This window comes from Numida meleagris, chromosome 1 (assembly GCF_002078875.1).
Source record: "Numida meleagris isolate 19003 breed g44 Domestic line chromosome 1, NumMel1.0, whole genome shotgun sequence".
In the NCBI taxonomy this organism is placed as follows: Eukaryota; Metazoa; Chordata; class Aves; order Galliformes; family Numididae; genus Numida; species Numida meleagris.
This window is the reverse complement of record NC_034409.1, coordinates 100,468,561-100,488,672: the sequence shown is the minus strand read 5'-3', so window position 1 is coordinate 100,488,672 and position 20,112 is coordinate 100,468,561. Positions and strand designations below refer to the sequence as shown.

At 42.5% G+C, this 20,112-nt stretch overlaps 2 protein-coding genes across 6 annotated transcripts in view; one reads left to right on the top strand and one right to left on the bottom strand.

The window, feature by feature from the left end:
• Positions 1–15,162, bottom strand: part of GABPA (GA binding protein transcription factor alpha subunit) — a 35,051-nt gene extending 19,889 nt beyond the window's left edge. The window contains exons 1-5 of one of the 2 annotated variants that reach the window (XM_021403598.1): positions 15,026–15,162; positions 11,314–11,414; positions 8,939–9,083; positions 8,344–8,428; positions 2,372–2,617 (exon numbers count right to left, since the gene is read on the bottom strand). In XM_021403598.1, the coding sequence (XP_021259273.1) occupies positions 2,372–2,617; positions 8,344–8,428; positions 8,939–9,083; positions 11,314–11,390 (553 nt within the window). In that variant the 5' untranslated portion in view covers positions 11,391–11,414; positions 15,026–15,162. Of the gene's footprint in view, positions 1–2,371; positions 2,618–8,343; positions 8,429–8,938; positions 9,084–11,313; positions 11,415–14,743; positions 14,901–15,025 lie in introns of those variants that run through there. The other variant, XM_021403590.1, reaches the window with a different exon arrangement.
• The window catches only part of LOC110402021 (ATP synthase-coupling factor 6, mitochondrial-like), a 19,782-nt gene continuing 14,694 nt past the window's right edge, over positions 15,025–20,112 (top strand). The window contains exons 1-3 of one of the 4 annotated variants that reach the window (XM_021403679.1): positions 15,025–15,161; positions 15,377–15,565; positions 16,667–16,791. In XM_021403679.1, the coding sequence (XP_021259354.1) occupies positions 15,396–15,565; positions 16,667–16,791 (295 nt within the window). In that variant the 5' untranslated portion in view covers positions 15,025–15,161; positions 15,377–15,395. Of the gene's footprint in view, positions 15,272–15,376; positions 15,566–16,666; positions 16,792–20,112 lie in introns of all 4 variants that reach the window. The other 3 variants (XM_021403670.1, XM_021403688.1, XM_021403669.1) reach the window with 3 other exon arrangements.

Sequence of the window (20,112 nt, the reverse complement as noted above, 5' to 3'; positions counted from 1 at the left end):
AATTTCTTCTCTTTCAGAAAGAGTCATGAGGCATTGGAACAGGATGCCCAGGGAAGTGGTGGAGCCACTGTTCCTGAAGATGTTGAAGAACCATGTGGATGTGGCACTGAGGGACATGGTCAGTGGGAATGGTGGGAACGCACTGATGGTTGGACTGGGTGATCTTAGTGGTCTTTTCCAACCTTAAAAATTCTATGAACAGAGCAAGGAGATATTTTTAAATTATATGCTAAACAAGATTATAAAAAGCAAAAAAACAAAAACTTTCTAAGTTTATAAATATTAACCAGGAGCTGTATTTTCTATTTTACTTAATAAAAGACAGTAACATTGCATCATTTTTCATCTATGCTACCAAAAACCATACAATGTAATCCTTGGGGAAAAGCCACACCAGAAGGATCTTACCTTTAGAATCTTATAATAAATTGCAATAAATTTCCATAAGCAGTCTGCTAATTTGTTCTCTTTGAACATAATTGCAGGGCAAAATGAATCATTGTTTTCCCTAACCAGTTCCATTGTTTCCAAGGTTTCTGCAACTCCCTTTTATGGCTTTGTTTCTCATACCAATGAATATTTTCATTCTTCCTAGGAACTTCTGCTACAGTACTAAACTTTTGGATTTCATTAGCAGAAATACCTTTAACAGCTGAGAATTTGCAGCCTCTGGCAAAACCCACCAAAACATATCACAAAGGGAAAGCCACAACATTTTGAATATCTGCTAAGAGCTAATTTTCCATTTGCAGCAAAAGAGAGAAGCCAGTCAGGACGAAGACACCAAATCCTTCCAGGTGATGATTATTTACTGTTTGGACTTGATTTTTAACACCAACACACCAGGTCTTTTGAAAAGATTCAAGAAATAATTTTAGATGAGTAATTTCAGAGAACTTCACAGAACCAAACCTCACAAATCTCTGAAGGATATTTGCCCTTTTCCATTTTTAAATATACATACCTAGAAATATTTGAAAAGGCTTTATTGGGAACTCCATAAGAACCTTAACATTCTCAGAAAATTCTGACTGTATACTATATCATATCAGAGTATCTGATATACCATTTCAGAACTTTGCATTGCCTCACTTCAACTCAAGTACCTACACTGGGAACTAAACATTGGCAAATAAACCCTAATATTCTTAATACAAAGATTCTGCCATAGTAAACTCGTATGATCGTCTTGGAAAATCTGCACTCCCGTGACACAAAGAAGACATTCAACTTCTAAAGCCACAGTTGTGGGTCTTAGGGTTTTACTTAAAGCAACAGAACAATTAAAGCTTAGTAACAACATTATTCAGCATCATAATAACATGGTTTTAAATAACTTTCTTCTTATATGGGACAGCATGCTGAAAAATATCAGACTCTCTTCTGATAATACCTTACATCTTCACAAACATTCTGCATCAAATCCTTGACTATCAACAGACAGAACGTGATAAGAGTTATTTTGGAAACACTTGCCAATGAGAACAATTAAAAGGCATCAAAAAGCCACCGCTTTAGTTGTCAAAAATACGTTTGAAATATTGGCAAGATACTGCAAAGACATGTAACTACACTGGGATTTTTAAGCATTTCCAATCATCCCTTTCCAAATACCCTCTCATTCTGCAGTTGTGCTTACAGAGTACAGCTTCATATGCTGAACATGCCTCAGCAGTACCTTTCATTCAGCAAGCCAGAACATGCAACTCAGCCAGATAATCTACTGAGCATGATACAGGTCAAAAAACCACAGTTTTAGCTCAATTCCCAGCAGGCATTCAGAGGTGTTTTTTTCTAAGGTAACAATAAACTAGCAACCTGTTCAGTATCAGCATTAGAGGTGGTGATTTACTAGAATCTTTATATTCATTTCTGAATTTTCTTTTCCCCCCACTATGTTGAAGCCAAGTATGGCTTTCCATGCAAAATTTGAAGTTTACAATATACTCAGCACGCTGCAACTTAGGAAACAATTTGTTTCAGTACACTGAGAAGCAACACCCACCAAGTACTGAGTATAATTCAATTTCAGATATATGTGATGAGCTATATCACTAACATATGCATTTTTATGGAGGAGGAAGAAAACTGCTTTCTAAATACTCAATGTAAAGGAGATACTGGAACAAAAAGCATTATTTTAATAGAAATATTAGAAGCACTGACTCTACTTATCTCTGCATAACATAAGGCTAAAGAGATCTGCACTGTACTTATCCATAACACACCTTTGAGCTATCAGAGCACTTGAATTACAAAACCCAAGTTAATTATCATTTATGGAAAATAAGCCTCCTGCCCTAAAATAAGAAGAACCAGCCCCCACCTCCCTAACCCAACACATGCACAATTCACCATCAGGTATTATTACCATAGGGTATTCCAAGACGCTCCTGCTCCTTTCTGTAGTCTTCCAGTGCTGCAGCCCATCGTGTCACCTGCTCAGAGGTCTCATCTGAAATTGTTGTAATGTGTTTTGTTCCATCTAAGGTTATCACTTGAGCTTCCTCAACAAGGTGAGCTTCAGCCTCCGCATGATGAGCATCTGGATCAATCACAACCTCCACAGTTTCCACAGGCTTCACGATTTCAAGGATATTTAACTTGGGGTCTATCCCTAGGTATAAACAGAACAAGGAAAAATAAAGATTAGCTGATTAGTATTAGCACACTTTGGAAAGAAGCATTCTACAAAAGAACCATCACTGAATTTCTGCAGGTATCCAAAATGAGAACTACCTAGTCCATTATACAGTAAATATCTCAGTAACGTGAATACAAAGTTGTCCCATTTTCTTTCCCCAATATTACAGTTTCATATTGTACAGAGGTGAGCATGTGGACACATAAAAATTTGTTCTTTAAGAAATATACTGAGGAAACTTTCACAATTTTTCCCCCACTGTCTCTCAAGTCTACACAGGAGCTAACATTTTCTCTTGAAGTGTCCTGCAGAAGACAGTGCACTCAACAGGCAGTTGAAAGAAAACTAAAAAGTTCTTCAGATTTTCGGCTTTATCATTCTTTTTCTTTTTGTTTTAGTTCTGTTGTGCAAGATATTAGACCATGGAGTGGGAAGATATGCCTGAATTTTGAAATATGAATTTAAGAAATTGGAAATAGTTTCAGACAACTAGTAAATGATTGATTAGATGAAGAAGCACGCACGAAGATAAAGCAAACAAGCACCTCATTTAGGATAGTAAGTGTTTAAAGTAGGCCATGGAAGACTGGAATGCGCAGAAGAGGCTTGTTTGAAAGTCATATAGAAATGGGTAAAGGAAAACATTAAGTGTTAAGGTTCCATTTCTGATCTTCAAAAACAAAAATATAGAAAAAAGTTTTTAGAGACGAACAGTTCAGTATTGCTATACAAAATAACTTTCCATGTCAGAGGAACTGTGAATCTACTGCTCTGTCCACAATACAGACACAGAGATCAAAGTGATAAATCTCTGTAGAGGAGTCAGCTTAGAAGTAACAGCATGGTCAAGTAACTGCCTGCCACCTAGCCTAATGCTAGATAAAAATGAATTCACTGGGTTTGGCTGCATATTCTCACGTCTCCCCCTTTATCTGCTTCATAAGAAAACAGTTGTCCAGTGTTCCCTGAACAGCATGTAAATTGCAGGACACAATGTGGCAAAATACATCACACATCCCAAAAGTAGAAACTGGTCCAAAAAATACAAGAATTCAAGGAGGTATGCTATCAAGATACGTACAAATATTGCCTCCAGTACAAGCCTATTCACTACAAACTGCCTGAACATAGAAAATACCCTAGCGTGGGACTGATCTTCAGGCAATCCAATTTTGTTCTCTAACTCCCTGGTATTAACCACACTCTGAAAGAGAGGACATAATTCAGACTGCACCTTTAATCTAATTTAGCATGTTCACTACATTCCCTCCTTTTCATACTAAAAATAATAAAAGCCTAGTTATTGCTAAAAATTTAGAAAACAGCCAAATGAGGAGTTACACACTTAAAAGAGCACTAAATCAGGTATCTAAATCCAAAGAACCTGCCACGCTTAATCACTGCTCAGTCATGAAATCTTTGTAAATACAGTACAGCTACATACATACACGTGCTCAAGAATTCTCGAAGGAGCTGCATACTAACCTCTTAACTCAGTCACACATTCAGAAAGTATGCGGAGTAGTATCCGTTCAGAAGAATATTCATATTGTACATAAAAGAATTGAGATCAACACAAACAGCAGCTACATTCATACAAACACTGCCTTGACCTGTTCAGGTTTACATGTGGCATGTCAACAATTTGAAGTCCAAGTTAACTGAACTACCAGTTTGTATACCTCACAAATGAAAATAAAACATTGCTCACACAGGATTCTTGCCTCTTGTCGCTTAAACCAATGACTTATAGGGATCGCTGTTCCCTGCTCTCACTGAAACCTTTTCAATCTAGCAGCTCTCCTCTCCAGCAGTTCACCTGCATGCAAAAACTGTGGCAAGCACTTCCATTCCACCACATCCCTGCTGTGGTGATTAAGGAGGTAAAAAAAAAAAAAAGCAAGGAACGATTTCTTCAGGTGACACTGCCAGCCCGATCTTCCACACCTGAAGTCTTCCCAAAAAAGACTTCACCTTATGCCATGCGTCCAGCACTGGAATCTACAAACTGAAAAGTTTGCTTTTACGTTTCTCCAAGTAAACAACTAATATAAGGTCAGAATCACTTTTATCATAACTCGAGGAAAAACACCTATCAACCTTTAAGGCTGGCAAAATGTTAATCTGATATTACCACAGTGTGGGACGCAGGGAAAAATCCTTGATCTAATATCTTGTGACTGGATTTTAAAAAAAAAAAAAAAAGAACAAAAAATTATCTATAGTGGTCTTTGAAAGTAGAAATTCTTCCATATTCATATGTTGCATTGCAGTTACTCAGCTCTCCACAGGCTTGTAAGAGGCTTACTTCAGAGTAGCACCAAGCAGGGCCACACTCAAAAATAGTTGTGATCAGAACGGCAGGAAAACCACATACATCTCCATTCTCCATTCTTCAGATTAGAAGACAGTAGTTAAGGCAAGGTGAAACTTGAATGGTCTAACTAGTAAAAAGAATCAATCAGGGAAGTTAAAAAAAAAAATCATAAATGAAGCAGCAGTGGCAATGCTATCTTATTAAGTGCACTAAAAACTTTTAACATTTATGTTCATATTTCATCCATCATAATTTACAGTAAGATCTTTGTATGAAATACAATACTATAATAGACTACATTCCAGCTGGTGTTTGTCTCTTTGAATTTACAGATGGCTAACTAAAATCTAATAGAACACTTGAATGGATATAACAGCTTGCGTCTTGTCTGTGGCTGCCAGGAGAAGACCCCAGGGACTGGAAAAAGGAAAACATCACTCCCATTTACAAGAAAGGGAGGAAGGAAGACCCGAGGAACTACAGGCTGGTGAGCTACACCCCTGTGCCTGGGAAGGTCATGGAACAGATCCTCCTGGAAGACATGTTAAGGCACACAAGGGATGAGAAAGCGATCCGAGACAGCCAGCACGGCTTCACTGAGGGAAAGTTGAGCCTGACCAATCTGGGGGCTTTTTATGGTAGAGTCACAGCATCGGTGGACAAAGGGAACGAACTGATATGATTTACCTGGACTTCTGCAAGGCCTTTGACATGGTCCCAAACCACATCCTTAGCTCCAAATTAGAGAGAGATGGATTTGAAGGGTGGACTATTCGGTGAATAAAGAATTGGTTGGAAGGTCACAGCCAGAGAGCTGTGATCAATGGCACTACGTCCAGGTGAAGGCTGGTAATGAGCAATGTCCCACAGGGTCTGTCCTTGGAACAGTCACCTTTAATATCTTTATCATTACATAAATGAGACTGAGTGCACCCTCAGCAAGTTTGCTGATGACCCCAAGCTGAACAGTGCGGTTGATACAGGAGAAGGAAGGGATGCCATCCAGAGGGACCTTGATAAACTTGAAAGGTGGGCCCTTGTGAACCTAATGAGGTACAACAAAGGAAAGCGCAAGGTTTTGCCCTTGGGTTGAGTTAATCCCAGATATGCATACAAACTGGGAGAAGAACTCCTTGAGAGCAGCCCCGCTCAGGAGTTGTGGGTTCTGGTTGATGAAAAACTTAACATGAACCAGCAGCGTGCACTTGCAGTCCAGAAGGACAATGGTATCCTGGGTTCCATCAGAAGAGGGGTGGCCAGCAGGGACAGGGAGATGATTGTCCCTCTCTACTCTGCCCTCATGAGGCCCCAGCTGGAGTACTGCATCCAAGTCTAGGGCCCCCAGCATAGGACAGATGTGGAACTTCTGGAGAGGATCCAAATGAGTGCTAAGAAGATGATCCAAGGCCTGACGCACCTCTCCTATGTAGATAGGCTGAAGAAACAGGGCTTGTTCAGCCTGGAAAGGAGAAGACTACAGAGAGACTTCATTGTAGCCTTCCAATATTTAAATCAAGTTTATAAACAGGAGGAAAATCAACTTTTTACAAGGGTAGACAGTGATAGGACAAGGGGGAATAGTTTTAAACTAAAGGAAGGGAGATAGATTAGATGTCAGGGGGAAGTTTGTTTGTTGGTTGGTTTTTTTTTTGTTGTTTGTTTGTTTGTTTTTTTTAACTGAGAGTGGTCAGGTGCTGGAACAGGTTGCCCAGAGAGGCTGTGGATGTGCTGCTCCTGGAGGTGTTTAAGGCCAGATTGAATGGGGCCCTGGGCAATTTGATCTAGTCCTAGATCTAGCAGCTGGCAACCCTGCCTGTGGCAGGGGGGTTGAAACGTGATGATTCTTGAGGTCTCTTCCAACCCAAGCCATTATATGATTCTATGATTCTCTTAAGAAATAAGAGAGTTCAACACAGAACAAGGATTAGCATCACTGAATTTTGCTAGCTTAATTGAATAAATAATATGATTTGGGTGAAAATAAATAACTGAAAATCTTGCAATGGCACATCGCCCACAGAAAAAAAAAAAAAGAGAAATAGAGAGAAAGCACAATAATCTTTTTTTCCCCCTCTGGTTCAAGGGCACGCTACAATCAGAATAACAAATCTATCTCCTCTGCATTACTTAAACCCATGATCTTTGCTTTGTGATTTTTCTTCTATAGCTAACTGGGGGGGGTTGGGAAAGCTCCTTGAAGTATATGGTCACACACCTCAGTTTTACATTAAAATAAAACAAACAAAAATTGAAAGCACAGGAAGGAAATGGAAGTTAACTGTGAAGATCTGTATCACCTACATCTTCTTGAAACTGGAAGGATGAGCACCACATATGACAAGCTACAGGGCACAGATTAAGAGCAGTTAGTCTAATCCAATGAAGGATATTTATTTTTTTTTAAAAGAAAGAAACAAGGAAGATACTTCAATGCCCATTACATGAGGAACCAGAGATTCAATCCAACACTTATCACCTGACTACATTAAATACAAGTCCTACTGAATGCTGTATAAGTACAGTTAAAACAGCAAGGCTTCCTTCTGTATAATCTATATTAAAATAACAAGAAAACAAAACATGCTCCCTAAATTCTGCTAATCTGGTTTGCTGACATAGCTCAAGAACAGATAATTGAAGATACCCCACTCTAATGCAAATTGCCACTGAGAATTTGAAAATACAGCAACGTACATCCAGAGGTGTTTCACAGAGCCCAACGTAGTCACTGTTCTTTGCAAGTGGTGGCAGTCCTTTGACCCAGACATATGGAAAAGGCAAAGGGGAATAGGACACAAAGCAGAACAATAAAGCTATTAATCTCTGAGGATTCAACAAGGGGAAAACTGTCCTATCTGATGCTGCAAACACAAAGACTATGTATCAACAAACCATACCAACTTGGTTAATGCTCCATCTCAACAGCCAACTCAGAGCTCTCATCCAAAGAAAACAGCTAACAGTTATCCCAGCCCTTCATATTCATTTTCAGTTAACAACTTATTCTCTCATAATCTAGTAATACATACAAACTCACACTCTTCACAGAGATGCAGCTGCCACCAACCTAGACAAAAATCTTTTCCTTGCTTTAATATTTGGTCTGATATGACTAATTACTCACCCTTAATGAAAACCTCATGCTCCAGCTAACTCTCACTATTCGATTCAGATTTTTTTTTTTACTTTGAAATCAATATGATGTTTCGTAAGACATTTTGCATAGCATCAGTTTGTGACTTAAGTACGGTAAACAGGGAAAAATACGTCCTGAAACTATACGACCATCCACTCACAGCTAGAAAGAGCAGAGTATGGGGTTTGTCCACAAGCACTCATACAGTACTAGATGGTCTAAAAAGCAGACAAATTAACTGCTTACCTTGTCTAGATACTACTTGTACACTGAGCTGTACTGTTCCATCTGTTTTCACTCCTTGATCAAAAAGGCTTCGATCTGGGTCCAGCTTAATAAAAGCAAAAGTATTAGGAAGAAAAGAATTAAATATGCATTAGTCACAAAGTTATAACAGTTATACTAATATATTGTGATGCCTGCAGAAATATGTGGGAGGAGAATTTTCTCAAATAATGTGTTATCTATGCATCCGAATACCATTAAAACCTTTCTGCTTTATTCAAATACAAAACAGGATCACCTGTTGAGGTGGCCTACCTCACCAGTTTTTGGTTAGACAATGTTGCCATTACACTCATTCTTCTTTCACCTAGTGGTCGGGTAAGGGGAGTGCCTCCACCCCAACTCACAAACCATAACTCCTCAGGTTTTTTTATTTATTAATACAGAATTTGCGTGTACATCTTAAATGATTTGATGATAATGACGTTGACGTAAAATTAAACTCTCTTTTGCTATGTACAAAATAAAGCAGGAATTTCATGACAAATGAAAGAAAGGGATGAAGTAGAATGTCCCTCTGGTAAGAGTTTAAATCTTCCATAACCTTGCAATTTACCTGGATATCTTGCAGACAAATTTCGTGTGCATCCAAGGAACACAGCAGTCTGGGTTCCAGCAACTTCTTAAGATTTCCAATTGGTTCATTGATGTCAATAGCTTGATTCACAAATTCTGCTGTGGTGTAGGTTTGCTCAACGATGCTTTAAGTACCCAAATGAACACAATAAATCATTACCTATACGTTAGTACAGCTTGCACAATACAGTAGTTATAGAATAGATTTTTAAAAAGTTAGAAATAAGCTACATAAAAAAGTAATACTATGAAATCTTAATGCCATTCAGAGAAACTACTTGGGTACAGTGAATTACCAAATTTCATCCAGTTGCTTTTACAGTTGTCTGACTTTTTTTTTAAGCCGTGTCATAGTTCAAAAGCTAAGCTAAATATCAAGATTATTTTCAGATCTGAGTTTTCAACATACTAAGCTATGATTATTACATATTGTTAACCTTCATGCTGAGTAAACTAATTCTGTCCACCTTGGGTGCAGTGTATTTAAAAGATTCATGTTAAAAGTCAAATATGGAAACTTAACATGTATGGTACAAAGAAGGAAAAAAAATATCCCCTCTTTTACAGATTAACTGTCCATATCTTCTAACCAATCAGTGTAAGGATAAGTGTAACACATACAAGAGACAACCAGAAAGAACTACAGCAACATATAACCTTGAAGGAAAATTAGTCACGTATCTGGGTTGTCCTGCACTACTGGCATAGGCATTCAGAAATAACAGTTTACACAGAGGAAATCAGAAAGTATACGGACACAGTTCTAAAGTATTAAAAATTATATGAGGAGCTCAGAATAAGAAGAAACTAATAAATGGTTTTGAAATAGCTCTTCAAAACAGGTTCTTAAAGACCAGGTACCTTCTAGCCTAGGCTACTTTTTCCCCATGCTTTGATATTTTCAAAAACAGTTGTGAATATTAGGAAAGAAGCTTTAGGAACTAAAAACTAGGTTGAGGTAACTAAGGCAAAGTAGACTTCTATATCTACAGTTTCACTGGCCTCATCAATAATGCAATCACAATATACAGAATATAGTCTCTGCTTTTTAAAAAATAGGCCCTGGATAGCAAGATATGCAATAGACTGGCGAGACTAAAGGCTCATCTCAACTAAAGAAGGACGTGCTGAATCTGAAATGTTTGCAACAAGTACACCTAGAAATATTCCTACAGGCATGAAAAGTAAAGAGAGAGCTACTATTAATACTGTAGCAATAAAAAAAAAATCTTGGGAGACTTAACCAACTAAGACTGAATAATATGATATACAGGGGTCACAGACTGGAGAGCAGCACTATGGAAAGGAGTCTGAGGGTTCTGTTGGAGTCAAGTTGAATCTAAGACAGCAGTGTGCCCTGGCAGCCCAAAGTGCCAACCATATCCTGGGGTGTACCAGGCCCAGCACTGCCAGCTGGGTGAGGGAAAGGGTTGACCTGCTCTGCGGCCTCACCTTGAGCACTGTGGGCAGTTTTGGGTGTCACAATTTAAGGAAGGCACAGAACTATCAGAGAGTGCCCAAAAGAGGGCAGTGAAGATGGTGAGGTTCAGGAGAGCAAGACGCATGAGGAGCAGCTGGGGCCCCTTGGTCTGCTCAGCCCAGAGCAGAGGAGCTGAGGGGAGGCCTCATGGAGGCTGCAGCTCCTCACAGAGAGCGGAGGGGCAGCGCTGAGCTCTGCTCTCTGGTGGCAGCGACAGGGCCCGAGGGAACGGCATGGAGCTGCGTCAGGAGAGGGGCAGCTGGGGGTTAGGGAAAGGGTCTGCACCAGAGGATGGTGGGCATGGAACAGGCTGCCCAGGGCAGTAGGCATGGCCCCGCACCTGCCTAAGCTCAAGAAGTATCTGGACAATGCTGTCAGACACAGGGTTTGAATTTCACATGGTTTTGTGTGGAGCCCAGAGTTGGACTCAGTGCTCTTTGCGGGTCCTTTCCAAATTGGGATATTCTATGATAGCACTACACTGCTTTCCAATAGTGCCTACAGTTCCACTTAAAAAAAAAAATCACTTAATTAAATGAACAAAAAAACTGAAGAGAGCACAGACAAAACGAAGACCTTCATAACCGTAAGAAAAGTTGAAAATCTGTAGAAACAATCAAGTGCAGGAGTATGGATATGGCAGTGATCCAGTTACTTCTACCACTTTAAAGTTACTATTTTCACCTAGCTAGAAAACACTTGCACTTATTTCATAATCATAGTCATCTGTGAAGGATTACACAATACCTAATAATAAATCTGAGTAACTAAACTTAGTGTGTGCAGTTGCAATTCTGAAATTAGTAAAACAAACAAAAATAAATAAATAAACAAATTACAGTCTAATGACTCTCAAAAGCAAAGACAGTACATACCTTTCTTCAGTACATTCCTGTTTCTCATTTCCATCAATTTCTATTTCTATCAACTCCTCTGCTTCTCTCTTAGTCATGGCTAAAATGTCTTAAGAACAGAGCTAGGAACAAAGAAGAATTCTTTTTGTAAGTCACAGATGAACAAAACAAGCTGATCATTTGTGTCCTATCAAACATTTTTTAAACCAAATACCTAGATAGCTTTTTAAAGAAAAAGGGAAAACCAAAACCTAACACAGATTTCACAAAATAGATGACAATACCTGTTCCTCAAAGAAATGTTCCAAGGAACAAATTCAAGACTCTAAACAAAAACAAATACTGAGGCCAAAGTCTTGTTTTCTTGGATGTATCTCCATTTACTGACTGCTTTTGGAACAGACCAACTAAAACTTCTCATGGCTGATTTCAGACAACTTCCTACAGTTCTTGGAAAGTCAATGCATATTTTGCCATCTAGATTTAGCTATGTATTACCTTCCTCCTCACAAGAGGCTAGAAAGGTTTCCATCTTGGAATCATTCTTTCTGATGGACTAAACTAAACCCATATCAACTGTTAGCAAGGAGTTTTTAAAAACATATCAAAAATGAATAATAACAAGTCATACAGTTTTTACAGAAATTGTTTAAAGAAATTCAAACTGTTCATCATACCACATCCTTCAAAAACTGTCACGAGAAATTAGTTTTGCTACCAGAAGAAATGATGTGCTGTATCTGATGTTAATCTGTGAGAAGCCACCAGGCTTGGATAGGAAGTAAAGAGCATCTCATTAATATCTCACCACCAGAACCTGTTCCGTTCTCAGACCAGCTCCATGAAACTCTCCTAGATGCAGGGGATGGGTACACTGAACTGCCAGTCCAGTGAGTCCAACTTCCTCTCATCTAATCTCATGTATCATCTGCACACTAAATGGGGAACACTTCTGAAGAAGAGACAAGTTTGACTATATCTCTGAAGGAACGGATTCTGTACTGGTACAGGTAATCCAGCTGACTATGGAGACTTTCAGAAATTAAGGTTTGAGTAAATGAATGATTTATGAAAGAAAATACTCAAAATTGGTAAATGCAAAGTGATGGACGGCAAGTAAGCATTACAGGAACACAGTAACTGGAACTGTATAGAATAAGACAATATATATCAGAGTCCCCATGGATTGGAGTTCAAATTGGCAGCTGGACTGGCACTACTCACTCCGTATTCAGAGGCGCTTTGCCTTCTTACCATTACGCATCTGCACCTTGCTGGCCACATTACACTTCTAGTTACCCTGGGGAGGCAGAGGACAAGAGCAAAGCAGAGGTACAGAAAGGGGAAGAAAGATGGTTCCACTGAGCTTAAACACAAGAAACAGAGGTGAGCAGAGTGGAAAGAGGAAGAATAACATTACCAAAATGTGTGAAGTCAGTAATGGTTTGAGGAAGACTAAAGGAGAAAATTAGTCGCATGTTCTTATGCTAAAATAGAGACTCCTGATAATATTAGCAAGCAGCATGTCTCAAACAAAACAAAGGTTTCACATGACATCCAATGAAACTTGCTGCTACAGGACTGTGCAGAGACTGAAAGCATGCATACGGTCAGATGGGGCAAAACAGTTTCATGCAGAGCAGCTCACTGGGGGTATTAACTACAAAGAGGGGGGAACTATCATGTCAAGAACCAGCCGCAGACTCTCTGCAAGAAAGATGCCTGGTTAGACACCTGGGACATCAACTGTCTCACACTAGCTAAATAACATTAAACAACAAGAACAAAACTGCATCCTGGCCTGGGACCCCATCACAATAAAGACACAGAGCTCTTGGAACAGGTCCAGAGGAGGGCTGCAAGATTATCTTCCTTCATAGGAGAGGTGCTGGAGCACCACTCCTATGAAGAAAGGTTGAGGGAACTGGGCTTGTTTAGCTTGGAAAAGAGAAGGCTCCGGGGAGACCTCATTGTGGCCTTCCAGTACTTGAAGGGAGCGTATAAACAGGACGGGGAATGACTGTTCACATGGGTCGATAGTGATAGGACAAGGGGGAATGGTTTTAATCTGAGACAGGGGAGGTTTAGGTTGGATATCAGGAGGAAATTTTTCACTCAGAGGGTGGTGACACACTGGAACAGGTTGCCCAAGGAGGCTGTGGATGCCCCGTCCCTGGAGGCATTCAAGGCCAGGCTGGATGTGGCTCTGGGCAGCCTGGTCTAGTGGCTGACGACCCTGCCTACAGCAGCAGGGTTGAAACTGGGTGATCTTTGAGGTCCTTTTCAACCCAGGCCACTTTATGATTCTATGAAAACAGAATTTGTGCTCATCATCCCACCAGGTAACTGTGAAGCAAGGGCAGTTCAAGGAGCTTATATACCTCACCAAGCAATAGTGAAAAAAACTCAATGAAGATATTTCGTTTTAATTATATTTCACAATCTCCCAGCTAAGCAGAAGAATCACATGTGATGCTGTAAATGTGGTGGCCTTAAAACAGTACAAATACAATAGATGAAATACAAGTAAAATACACACAATCGATCCCATGAAGCAGCTAGGGATTCAACAGAGGCAGCCACTTGGGATAACAAATTGAGTGAAACCTAAAAAAGGGGTTGCATAAGAAACGTTTAGATGTTGTATTAAGGGACATGGTTTAGCGTGGAAATATTGTTGATGGGTGGTTGGTTGGACTGGATGATCTTGGAGGTCTTTTCCAAACTTGGTGATTCTACATTGCTGCTCTCAAGAGGGCCCCACGGTTCAGCTGTTTCAGGGAGCACTTGGTACAGTCACCCCTACCGCTATTTCCATTGGTAACGCCACATGCACTCAGCAGCAAGGCAGAGACAGTCTGGGCTTTGCAGAAAACCTTTCGTCAGTTACCAGCCAGTTTGGATTTAAGACAAAGATGCTATGAGGGGCAAAGTCACGACAGTTTTCAGACGCTTTCCTGCCTTACCAAGGGACTCAAGTTCGAAAACAAACCCAAGCACGGAAAAGTAGCCGTGCAGCACGTGCCTGGAAGAACACCAAGGCACTAAGAAGGATACCAAATACCCCCACACGCTGCCGGCCAAAAGCCGTACTTGCGGCTAAAGCAAGCTGCAGCGAGGCTGCTCGGCCGGATGGGGCCCGGCTCCGTGCCCCCCGACGTACCCAGCGGGAGGCCCGCCTGGCCGCGCCGGGCCCGCCACTACGCGCACAGCTACGCGCCCAACTGCGGCCGGGCCCTGCCCCGCCCGGGGAGCCGCCAGGACCGCCATGTGCCGCTCCTCCCCGCCGGCCCCGCTTCTCTCCCCCGCGGCCCGCCCGCTTCCCCCCTCCTCCCCGTGGCGCCGCGGCGTTGTTTGAACCCGAAACGGAAATGAGACGCGCGGCGCCGGAGAGAAACGGAAACAAAACACGGGCCGGGCCGGGCCGCCAGGCCGCGCCGCGCTCACCCACCTCTGCCGCCTTTCGCGCCGGCCCCGAGCGGAGCGGCCCACGCCTCCTCCCGCGGCCCTCGCAGCCCCGCCGGCTCCCGCCGCCACCACCGCCCCGCGGAGGCCGTCGCGCGCTCGGGATTGGGCGGCGCGGCCCAGCGCGGGCCCGGGCGGGGAGGGCGCGCCGACACCGCCACCCCCCGCGCAGCCGCGGGAACTACAGCTCCCGGCGGCCCCCGCGCGCGCCAATCCGAGAGCTTAGGGGGAGGGGGGGGGGCGCCCGCCCCGAGCCCTTTCCTCTCACCCGGAAGTGCAGCGCCTACTTCCGGCGGTGACAGGCCGGCGGCCGTTTGTTTGTTATTCTCTCCCAGCCCGGCGGGCGGTTGGTCGGAGCCGGACGCTGTCCCTCGCGAGACCTGCGTTCGGCCCCGGGGGTCGGGGTAAGACGGAGGTAGGCCCCGCGGCGCCCCAGCATGCGCCTCGCGCGGGAGGGCGGGTCCTGGCGCATGCGCACCGCGCGCCGTCCCAAGGTGACTGCGGCTCCGCGCCGGTGGGTCGGGGTTATCCTTCAGCTCCGGGCTGCTGGTTTGGGTGAGGGGTGGCTTGCGTTAGGGAAGGATGTCGTTGTTGACGCGTTTTATTTGTTTGTTTTAAGGTAAAACATCGGTGCCGACATGATCCTGCATCAGATCCTGCGACTTTCTTCTCTTTTTCGCTCCGCTGTCTCCGTTCACTTGCGGAGAAACATCGGTTTCTCTGCCATTGCCTTTAATAAGGCAAAAGAGCTTGATCCGGTTCAGAAGCTCTTCCTGGACAAGATCAGGGAGTACGACACAAAAAGCAAGTAAGTACACTAAGTTATCTGAAAGCAGATAGTAGAGGGGTGAAAAATGCTGATTTTTTGATGCATGTTGAAATATATTCATTTTGTGGCCAGGTCTCTGTGTGCCTCAGGAGCGCTCCTGTGTCACCAAGCAGCTCTGTGGTAGGTGCTGACCTCTCAGGGAGCAGGGGAGGCCTCAGGAGGCACCCAGGTGGTGTAGTTCTTCCCAGCTTACCTCTCTGGTATTGATGCGGGGAGACTGAAGACAACGATCTGTTGTCACATTTCTCTTTAAACAACTTCTGAGATGGAGATGGCATTGGCAGTGTTGCGAATAGAAAATTGAGGGGTTTTCCTCATGTTTAAGAGAAAGTTGCCATATTAGTGCGTTGTTGGTTCTGAAACAAGTTTGCTTGCTCACAAAAAAAGTGGGTTTAATTCTGTCCTGAGACTGTTCTGAAAGAGAACTCTTGCTTTCCTGCAACACCTACTGATAGCGTCACGAGGTAAAGGCTTGCCCTTATGAATCTGATAGAAAATGTACAAAAAAAGCGAACAAACAAAAAAAAAACCCTGATTTTTTTTTTCTTAAGGAGTTAAAAGGTACTTAGCACACTATGGAGCATGACTAATCTACAGAGTTACTGTCTTAACTAATTTATACTTGTATCCCAAGGAATCCCTGTGTGAATCCAATTGAATTAAGCGTGCTCTGTTTCTTGTTCTTTTTCTTCTTATTTAATATTAAAATCATGATCACTAATTCAGAAATTGCAGAGGTACAAGTCACAGTTTTGTCAAGAAGTCGCACCTGGAACAAGTGAAACTCCAGAGCCCTGGAAATCTAGGTACTCAGCGTGGTTTTGTGTCTCCAAAGCCTGCCTCTATAGCTTGGAATTTCATTATTCACAGCAAAAAGCCTATTCTTTACCCTGAGAATCTTTAATTGTAAAGTGGGCCTTAAGGCGTGTCGTATCTCAACTTTTGCAAATGTTTAGAATTGTTTGCTTTAGTTGATTGTCAAAATGGTAGTTCAGAAATTACTATGAAAATGTAGAACGTCTGTATGAACTTTCAGAACTGAACTGTTTATCAGAACTTGTTTGCTTGTTTGTTTTTTAGGCAAGCTGGAGGGCCTGTTGATGTAGGCCCTGAGTTTCAGAAAGACATGAATGAATCGCTCGCTAGACTTCAGCGGATGTATGGAGAGGGAGATCTAACCAAGTTTCCAGAATTTAAATTTGAGGGTGAGTTAACAACGCCCCTGAACTTCTGATTGGAAGCAAGGACACGCTCACCAACTGGCCTTTGTAGTTAATCCCCTTTTATTTTTCATTGGAACCATTCGTTTCATGTAAGATGCCCTCAGTGAGTAACCTTACTTTTCCAGTGAAGATGTGTACTTAACTTACGTTGACATTTGAACAGACTTGCAGTCAGAGTAGGCTATCTTAACAACCTTAATTAATTAATAGTTTCACAGACCCTAAGAAAAGTGCAAAATGGCCTGTTTTATTAATTTTTCTCATGTTCCCAGAGAGGTCAGCACTGTGTATATCCGGTGTGTGTATATTGTGTGTAACCAGTGTGCATCGTCCAAGCTGCAGTTTATATACAAACTCATCTGGAAAGTCAGTGATTTCAGAAGATGAACATGGAGCTTATTAATGATTACATCATGACTAAATTATACTAAAACTTTTTCTCCAGTTATTTGGAGATGATTTGTGTTTAGCTGCTCTCGGTTTGTATTGCAATGTTTTTTATATTACCTAGACTGAGTATGAGAAGAATGCTTGGCTCGATTGATTCATGTGGAATGCAAAGGGACTGCACCAACTCTATCTTCCATAGGACATAAGGGCAAACTTAACTTTTGTTAATGACAGGCTCATCTAGTTGTTTCTCTTGCTTCCTTAAACAAGTACATCTCAAAGTCTCCATTGTTTACGAGCAGCTTTATCTAAAGTCAGGTTGAGGTAGTAAATTGTCTTTCTCCTAAGCTGGAAGCAGCTGGTAGCTGGGACTCAGCAATGACTTGAGTTATATGGCAAGGTTTTGGTAGCAGAAGCACTGCTGGGATGGCAGTGGCAATAAACAGTAAAAAAAACTTTCACAGCTGCACCAGCTGTGAAAGGAGTGAGGGGAAAAGGTGTGAGAGAAAGCAATTCTGCTGACACCAAGGTCAGTGAAGAAAGAGAGAGATGCAGATTAATTGGAAACAAAGGAGAGACACTGAGTCTGGGAAGACAAGATCTCTGGGGAAGGTGTTCTTGTTTTGTTGTTCGTTCATCAATACTCAAATTTTCATTGGCAGTAAATTAATCTTCCACAAGTTGAGTCTGTTTTGCATGGGGTAGTAATTCATAAGCAGTTTTCTCTTTGACTTGATCTGTGAGCTTTTAAATATGATTTTCTCCTCTTCTGTTGGGGAGGAAGGGAGTAAGCAGTTTGGTGGGCATCTGCCAGCCAGCCACAGTTTATCCACCACAGTCAGTGTTGTCATTCTGGTCAGGCTAACTAGAAATGCAGTTTAGACCAGGAACTCACCTCAAATATTTTGGTTGTATTTCAGTTGGATTAAGGAAGGATTTGGCCTCAAATTCTTACTGGCAGAAATAAAATGAAGCATCTCTATAGGAGGATTTACGGTGGCTCGGGGGCATGGTTTATTTATATTCAGTTTTATTTCTATGCAATATGTCAAACAATAGTACTAAAGTTTAGGGTTTTTTTGCATTGAAACAATTTGTGTGACAACAGGACCAGAACAGACACATGGGTGGGCACCATTTTACCCTGGTGCTTTTACTACTGTTGCCTATCCTTAATCTAGGTTCAACAGGTTTTCAGAACTGTGGCTAGATTCTTCATACTTCTGTCTAAGTGAAGATTCCTATGAACTGAGTCTTAACTTTCAGACTTCTTGTATCAAAGAGAACAAGCATTACTAGCTCACCAGTCAAAAGCCCCAGCTCTTCTGAGTTTGTACTTCTGACATCAGGAATTCATTCCTCATGGTTTCTACAGTGTGGAAATCATCTTTTGCTGTGTGTAGTTGAAAATGTGCACTCCATTCACTTAATCAGCTATGTGATGCTAATGAGCAGGAAAGAAGAGCTTGATTACTAGTTCTTGCATGAAAGCTAAGTTGCAAATACTGGCCAGCACATACTAATATTCTGACTGAATTTTTCAGTTTCTCAACTGCCTTTTCTACCACCTCAGGTGTTGACAAAAGGCATCGCGGTAGAATGCTACCAAGGGCCGTGTCTGTCTTAAAGCTAATTATACAGAACTCCAAGGTGGATAAGACCTGTTTCAAAGTGTATTCGATGCTTTAATGGTGCTGTGGTGGTGTAACAACCAATGGGCAGCTCAGCACCACCACACTGCTCTTGCACTCACCCTCCTCAAAAGGATGGGACAAAAATATGATTGTGGGGAGGGGAGCTTGAGCGTTGAGATAAGAACAAGGGAGATCACTCACCAATTATAATCGGTGCATGTGCAAAAACAGACTGTAATTTATTGTCAGTTACTAGCAGACTAGAGCAGTGAGAACTAAAAGCCAACTAAAAACACCTTTCCCAGTCCATCCTTTTCTACCTCCTCCCCTCAAGCAGCACAAATGAACAGGGAATGAGGACTGTGGTCAGTCCATAATGTTTCATCTCTGCTGCTGGTCACTCTGCCCCTGTTCTACATGGGTCCTTCACACGGGATGCTGTCCTTCCCAAAGTGATCCTGCATGGGCTTCCCTCAGGCTGCAGTTCTCCAAGTGCTGCTCCTACACAGTTCTGTACCACAGGGCCTGCCCTTCAGGACCACACTGTTCCACACGGATCCCCACAGGTGGCAGCTCCCCCAGTCCTGCTCCACTGTGGGCTCCTCTCTAGGGGCTGCTGCTCTTGTGGGAGCTCTCCATGGACTGTTCCTCCTCCAGGCCTCATCAGCTGCTGCACTGTGGGCCCCTCCATGGCTGCAGATGGAGATCTGCTGCAAATGGTACCCATGGACCGCAGAGGGACATCCTGCTCCACCATGGGCCTCTCCTGAGCTGTAGGGAGCTTCTACTGTATGCCTGGAGTGCCTCCCAGCCCTCCTTCTGCACTGACCTTGGTGCCTGCAGGGTGGTTTCTCTCTCATGTCTCACTCTTCTCTCCCAGCTGCTGTTGCACAGCAGTTTTTCCCTTTTTTAAATCTGCTCTCCCAGAGGCACACCCAGTGTCATTCATGGGTTAGCTCTGGTCAGCAGTGGGTCCCTTTCAGAGCTGGCTCTTACCTATGTTTGGGCTCTTCTCAGAGCTGCCACACCTGTAGCCCCCACTGCTACTAAAACTAAAGCTACTGAATGGAATCATTGAATGGCCTGGGTTGAAAAGGACCTCAAAGATCACCCAGTTTCAACCCTGCTGCCTTGGGCAAGGTTGCCAGCCACTAGACCAGGCTGCCCAGAGCCACATCCAGCCCGGCCTTGAATGCCTCCAGGGACGGGGCATCCACAGCCTCCTTGGGCAACCTGTTCCAGTGTGTCACCACCCTCTGAGTGAAAAATTTCCTCCTGA